Source organism: Corvus brachyrhynchos, unplaced genomic scaffold (genome assembly GCF_000691975.1).
Source record: "Corvus brachyrhynchos isolate BGI_N302 unplaced genomic scaffold, ASM69197v1 scaffold220, whole genome shotgun sequence".
In the NCBI taxonomy this organism is placed as follows: Eukaryota; Metazoa; Chordata; class Aves; order Passeriformes; family Corvidae; genus Corvus; species Corvus brachyrhynchos.
This window is the reverse complement of record NW_008236209.1, coordinates 179,905-187,099: the sequence shown is the minus strand read 5'-3', so window position 1 is coordinate 187,099 and position 7,195 is coordinate 179,905. Positions and strand designations below refer to the sequence as shown.

The 7,195-nt window shown below is 38.8% G+C and overlaps 1 protein-coding gene across 1 annotated transcript in view; it reads right to left on the bottom strand.

Moving 5' to 3' along the window:
* The window catches only part of LOC103623004 (transmembrane 9 superfamily member 2-like), a 29,818-nt gene that overhangs the window by 21,290 nt on the left and 1,333 nt on the right, over positions 1 to 7,195 (bottom strand). Inside the window, exons 3-8 of the mRNA XM_017741658.1 lie at positions 6,782 to 6,899; positions 5,398 to 5,491; positions 3,700 to 3,827; positions 3,346 to 3,475; positions 2,265 to 2,392; positions 971 to 1,082 (exon numbers count right to left, since the gene is read on the bottom strand). Of these exons, the coding sequence (XP_017597147.1) occupies positions 971 to 1,082; positions 2,265 to 2,392; positions 3,346 to 3,475; positions 3,700 to 3,827; positions 5,398 to 5,491; positions 6,782 to 6,899 (710 nt within the window). The remainder of the gene's footprint in view (positions 1 to 970; positions 1,083 to 2,264; positions 2,393 to 3,345; positions 3,476 to 3,699; positions 3,828 to 5,397; positions 5,492 to 6,781; positions 6,900 to 7,195) is intronic.

Below are 7,195 nucleotides of genomic sequence, written 5' to 3'. Positions count from 1 at the left end.
ACCTAACCCATTGCGTGACTAACCAGACAAAGTTCACACTGAAGTTCTGAATCGCAATTTACCTCAAGATTTAAACACAAATGTTAGTGACAGAAGGCTCATTCATGTAGGAAAATCAAAGCTGGAAGAGGATTGGGTGTCTCAAGGGAAAAGTAACAGGATATTGAGCCTTGCACCTCAAGGTCACTGGTTCAAATCAAATTCAATTTGGCAGGATGAAAGCTGTTGCCATATGATGGCTGCTTCACTGCCTGTACAAAACAGGCTGGTGGTCTCAAGCCAAACCCTCTAAGATTGGTGTCTTACATCAAAAAAACAACCACACTTTCAGGACAGACTGGAACAGAGGTACTAAGGTTTGAAGTACCTTGAATCAAATTACTGTCACATGCACAGGAGGTTCACTTTCCATGCTGGGGTTAAGACCCATTTGCCAGAAAGACTAGTTTCCTCCTAACTCATTTATAGGCTGAATAAAGCATTAGTGTATTAGTAAATATTACAGTATTAATTGTGAAAAATAAATGATCACCTACTCAAGAAAAAGCCAGTAAACAAAACAAAAACCACACAAAATGAGACAAAGCCTGCAACCTCACAAGGAAAAGCTTTACAGTCAATACTTAATGCAATGTCCCCAAATACAAACTGTTCTTCAACACAAGACTCTCAGCACCCCGAAAGCAGAGTTTACCTCAAGGAAGACAACTCTTGCAGTTACTCAATCTACTAATTTTCTATTAGTAATAAAACACGGGGAAAAAAAACAGGTCTTCATTTATATATTCATAGTGTCACTTAAATTACAGGAACAAAAAATGTGTTAAGATTTTCAGAAAAATACTTCACAAGACCATCCTTACAGAATTTACACTGCTGTAATCCAGTTATGGCTATTAGCAAGTTATCCAATTGCTTTGATTTCACTCTTTTGGGAATTACGTATTCATGTAACAGATTTAATACTTACTTCAAATGTCACAGAGTAAGTATAAACCAAATTCAGTTTATTGGTGAATTCTCCAGGAATCTCCATAGGTGGACCTTCACAACTTAAGTTGTTCTCATCTGTATGTTTGTAGCTAATGGGGAAAAGAAGTTAAATAAAATTTTTTAAAATTTTAATTTTTTCTAAAATTTAGCATTGTGCTCCAACCACAAATACTCCCCTATCAGGAGAGCTTCAAAGTTGAAGCAAAGCACCTGGTGAGAGAACAACAAAATTAAGGTTATGTGCAACCTAACTGCCCTCTTGTGGTCTACACTGCCAAGGAAAAGGCAAATTCTCATTTTTCAGCCATTCAGGATGCTACTGATAAAGCATTAATGAAAAATGAGTAAGTTTGGTAGAATCTTCCTGGCACTCACGGAAGGAATGAACTTGCATAGCAAGTATAATTCACTAAAAACACATTGTACCTTTGCAAGAGAAAAACCAAGTACAATCAAGTCGTGTTGTACCAAGCATGTCTGCATGACTTGAGAAACTGCAGTACTGTCATTTATTAACTTACTTCTATAGGAAAGAGAGAAAAGTTTAGCTATTAAAAAAAAAACCTACTTTGAAATCTTATAACTGGACTGCAGTTTTCAAATATACATAAGTATGAACTGTGTATGAACAGATTGACTAGAGGCAAAGTAGTTGCTTCAGTCTTCTTCTGACCTCTGAGTTGTTGCACCTCCACTCTGGTCAACACAAAAATTAAGAAGCTACTGTTTGAGAAAATCAGCTAGTCTTCTTAGGAAATTAGTTGTCATCTGCAGTTCTGAATGTCAATGCTAAGATGGTATTTCACCTATACCTCAGTATCCAAACTTACACAGGAAAAAGTACACCTGTACATTCATCCAAAGTACATTTGGGACACAGGTAATAGATCCAATATGAGAAACTGTTACTCAGTGAAAGGATGTTTCTCAGTGTATCTGAAAACATGCATATCCAGATACAGATCAATCAAAACATGAAAAAGGCTCTGTTGTTTGGGTCAGGTTCTAAGAGTCTGCATAAGCAGCTTTTCCACCACAAAGCACTTCAGGGAACACTTTTAAGAGCAAAGTTAAATTACATTTACAGTTGTGGAACTGTCCTTGTAAACAGTTCCAGACATAAACCAGCACAATGAAAGCTTTACCAAAAGTCAGAATAACACGTTCCTCAGAATTTATTAACACCAATAACATCTCTAAGGAACCATTCCCTTTGGAACTGCTGTTAGGACTCCAGAGTACCAGAACCTGCTGCTTTAACGCACAATTACCTTTGTGGTCTCAGTCTTGCCATCACCAGTCTTGCACCAGGCCAGTTTTCATCCTTTCCGCTGTGGTACATGATTGTTATGTCAACATGGTTGAAGAGGTAGAAAGTGTTCTTCTTGTTAAACTCTGACTACAAAACATAATAAGGAGACTGAGCAACTTCTCCAACAGGAGAGGGCGCAAGAAGTCAAGAACTTTAAAATGAGGCAGGTATTGTATGAAGGAGCAAAAAAAGGGAAACACTTCAACATTAATACACCTGTATAAAAGATCACTTTCAAGAGCCTGGGGAGCCTGAGGAGTAACTGAGTTGGAAGGTGACTGCAGACAGAGTAAACTGAACATGCATGATAAATGCAACACTTCAAAGAAGCATCAGACCTGCTGCATACAAATGAACTGACTGCACTGCACACAAGCAGCAGGTCAAGTGGCACAGCAGAGTCACGGAGAGCTCTCTCCTCACCAAGACGAGTGTTGTCCTACACCCAGGAGGGATAAAACTCTATCACTATTATCTGTAACTGTACTAGTTCACAATGGAACCCCTGGGATGACTGACACATTTCCAACTGTCAACATAATTTTCCCTGTCACAGCTATGTTTGTTATCCTTCAGCCATCTGGGAAAACCCTGACACATTTAACTTGTAAACTGTGCTAGACGTAACTTTTGCAACTAGAACACAGAGCTCATTTCTAGGACTTCACTAGAAAGCTTCTATCTGATACTGATAAAAGAACGTCTTGCACGTGAACACGGCAGAGATAAAGATTGAATAGGTACTAGGATGGATACACATGAAATTTCAGAACAAAACCTCAATTTTCTAAGGCTTTTAAACACCCACACCATTATTTTGTAGCTTTATAAAACATATATTGGTCAAAGACATGTATGAACATTTTATTTGGACAATTGTATCAGTGAGACACTGCACACACTAGCAGCACTCAGCTGTTAGTGCCCACAGTCTGAACATTAATCATGTTTACAAACGTATGTTTCTTTCTCAGGAAAAGAAAGCTTAAAACCACAAATGAAACCACCCTATACTAACAAAAAAAAGTTCCACCACTTACATTTATAACACAAGCATCTTTAACTCTACCATCTGGAGTAACAAAACATCCTATTGGAAATCCCGGATTACAGTATTTTTGTCCATCTTCCACATCATAACACCACGTTACAGGCATGTTATCGATAATCCTAGACAGAAATCATCAAAGAACACGTCCTCAGAAAGGGATGCACCTCACTTCACAGTGGCATTTCACATTCATGTAATGCACACACTTTTCAGTAGTGCCTACAAGATGCACAGTAGAGAGACAACTATCACACAGAAGGAAGAAAGCAACCACTTAAAACATATATAACAAATGTCCAAAAGCAGAAAGTAAACCAAACCTCAAGCACATGTCTTGGCTTACCAGTGATGCTGATAATTCAACTGCATTCCTTTCTTCAAAAAAGCCAGTTTGCTTTTATCAGCACTGTTTCCTGGATCATATGATCTTGTACAAACCTTCTTGCATGTTTCTTGCTTTTTAAAAGTGAACTGTTAAAAAAAAAGCACACAACAAAGAGTCACTTTAATTTTGCTTCAAAAATCTTTTAGGGGTTTTGGGTTTTTTTCAGGTAAAGTAGGGGGGTTGTTTTAGCTACCTCACCTCCTTGCTGTAAAAGTTTCTAAAGGATAAACCCTGAGGACTGAAAATTGAAAATTAGTAGAAAAGGTATTGCTTTTTCTTTTACCAGTTTGTTTTGTTTTGGTAATTTCATCATCTGCTAAAACAGACTTCCACTACACCCTTCTTGAATATTTCACGTTACCTTTAGCTGGTTTTCCCCACGACAACCAAGTCAGATAAGGATGCCAAAACCACAGGTTGCACAACATCTAAACTTCAAGCACAGACATCATCTAACACAAACACGCTCACATTTGCATCTCCAACTTCTAACCTAGCTAGGATTTACCTGTTAGTGAGCTTAAAACACAACTGAAAATTCTAATATTATCAAGGCCCAAATGCTAACCAGGAACAGCACTTTCTAATTACTGTAGTGTGCAGCCATTTCAAACAATTGTTACAACACTTAATCTATTCAATATGTATCCAGTCCAAATGACCCATCATGCTACATATTTAAAAGCTTCTTGTGACCAGTGGACATAACACTTAAAATTACATTAGCTCAGAAAATCAAGGAGATTTCTAAGTGCAGCTCATACAAGGGAAGGGACATCACTTGCTTAACAGACTAATGAAAAGATGTGATCAGGTCCCTAATGACTACGCAGCAGCAGGCCCAGAAACTGCTGCTTCTTTTTCTCACACGGATTTGGATTATCTAGCAACCATCACACACACACATAGCAGAGTTTTCAGCTTCACTGGCAAATCCCAGTCTGGAAACTGCATTTGAACACCATATAGCTCTCAAATACCAAGAGCCACTGTTTGACCACAGCTCCTCCACTGCTAATAACTGTCCCAAGTTGATGGCACAGCTTTTTTAGATATGCTACATTTGGTCATTGCTAATACAGAAAAATACCACATACCACAAAATATTTCCTTACATTTATTTTACATTAGGTTCCAAGTGATATGCATCAACAATGAAAAATATGGTTTTAGACAACAGATGTTAAGCATGTTCTAGCAAAGAAAAGCTGCAAGTGAGCAATAACGTAATTTCCCCTTCCCACTCTGGAAGTTGCCCAATACTACAACCAAGTATACGGAACAGTTTCTGAACCATCACTTTATAGTCTCCACTGCTACATTTAATAAACAAATTATTTCAGATCACCTAACACACCTTACATCCAGCTATTAAATAACTACCTAAGATATAGTTTCTGGACATCCCTACCACAGAGCAACAGGCAAGAAGGGTGATTACTGGCTCAGTTTCCTAATTGTAATTAACCACCCTAAGATGCCTTTGGGCTGGGAGGAGTTTTGGTTTTATTACATAAACTCCATAGTGCTTATATTAAAAAATATAAACAAAAATAATCATCTAGTTATCAAATCTTCAGCTATGTCTATGGATTACAGCCATCAGAATGACAGCTATCAAATTTAAACAGGATCAACTTCAAGGCATAAAATAACCTTATATGGAGATGATGCTATTCTCTCCCCAAACAGCACTTGTCCAAGATTTTCTGATGGTCTTTTCTCTTCCTTATCTTGACAGAAGTCAAAACTGGAAAAAAGTAGCAAAGTTTCCCTTTTATTTTTAATTGACATATAACTGTAAATACCAGCCTAAAACAAATTCTTAAATTATGTCCTTAACAGTAGTTTCCTTTTTTTTTGACAGTTCAGCCACTGCTAGCAAAAAATCTGAGTGCCTTTGCGAAGAAAGCTGGCATCTATTTGAATATCAATTTCAACCAATACATGTGCCAGAGTATCTTTAACAAAATGCATGATGCTTAGTCCACCCACCCTTTTCAAATGGCAACTTCAACAAACAATAGAATGTTTCATTTTGTGGGGAAAAAAAAGGGACTGTGCTACGAACTTTTCATTTCTCTTGCAAAAAGTTTCTAAAAAACTACACCCTTTCTTTAAGGAATATTTACAAATAGCATTTAACATGAAACACATTTTAAAGAAGGAAAGTGATTTTAGTATTACAGTGCCACATTGTCGAACACCATTCACCAATTCTTTTCAACTACATACAACCCGAAACTGCTGAATATGGGAGAATGTAACCATTCTGGCTTTTCATTAAACACAGGTAACAGCAGGTTACATAAAGAAACCCCAACATAACAACAAACAAACCCATATTTTCCTTTGTTACATAAGTACTTTTCCTCAATCAGTGGTCCTAAATTCACTGGCTTCCATAAAATTTAACAGAAAGAGAGACACGGGGATTTTTTAGCTAGTCTCTGGTCTTGTTTCTATTGCTGCACTGCCCAGGGAAAGACCTAAAACATCTGGAAGTTTTCTTTTCTGTGCCCAACAGCAAGACTGCAAATCATATTGTTTATCATTACTTTGTAGGCCTATGAATATCTGCAAAAGCAGACAGAAGTTTTCATAGAAAAGAATCAAAATGAAACAAAACCAAGACCAACAAACCAAGAATAAGCTACAGAGCTTTGGCAAAAAAAGGAAAGCTAACAGTAACTGGTCTCCGAGTTTCCAAGAGGAAAAAAAGAGGAACTCCAAGCATCGGACCTCCTAGATTTGCCAAACAGAAAGAACTTTCAAATATGTCAAACAGTTAACACTAAATCTTGTATTCAGCTCAAAAAAACGCACCCGTAAGAAACTCTGCAGCCTTTTTTTTAATAATAGCAGAGGACTGTCAGGTGGCACAGGTGTGGCCTTCATCCTTCCCACCCTCTTGTACTTCATTCCTTCTACTGAGTGCTGGATTCACTCTTCCATCGCTACAGCCAAAATACAGCCACCCTTATGGTAACAGAAAAGCGCCTTTCCAAACGCTTCTAGAAACCTGTTGGGATATACTTACGCATCGTATTCGTATGGCAGAACTGATTCAACAGAGTCCAGCCTGTTCACGAAGAGCTCAATTAGTGACTGAAACAGGAAAGGAGGAGAAAAAGTATGAAAATACTGACTTTCAGAAACTTAGTGTGGCTGGTACGAAACGCGTGACTAACTAGCAAGTGCTGCTACCCCATGGCGGAGTTACCCTTGGCTGCTGACAGGCCCCGGCCACGCCAGGAAGAAGGAACTAAGGGTCCTCCCAACGCTGGCTGGAAAGTTCAGCGGGAAAAGGGAATACCAGCGGGAGGTGTCTGTCTTCCCGGAGCAAAGGTTGCCGCCCGCGGCAGGACACCCGCGTGCGGCGGGATTGAAAATCCCCCGCGGACCCAGCTCGCGGCGGGAGCCCCGAGCGGGGCAGAGCGAGGGGACGGCCCGC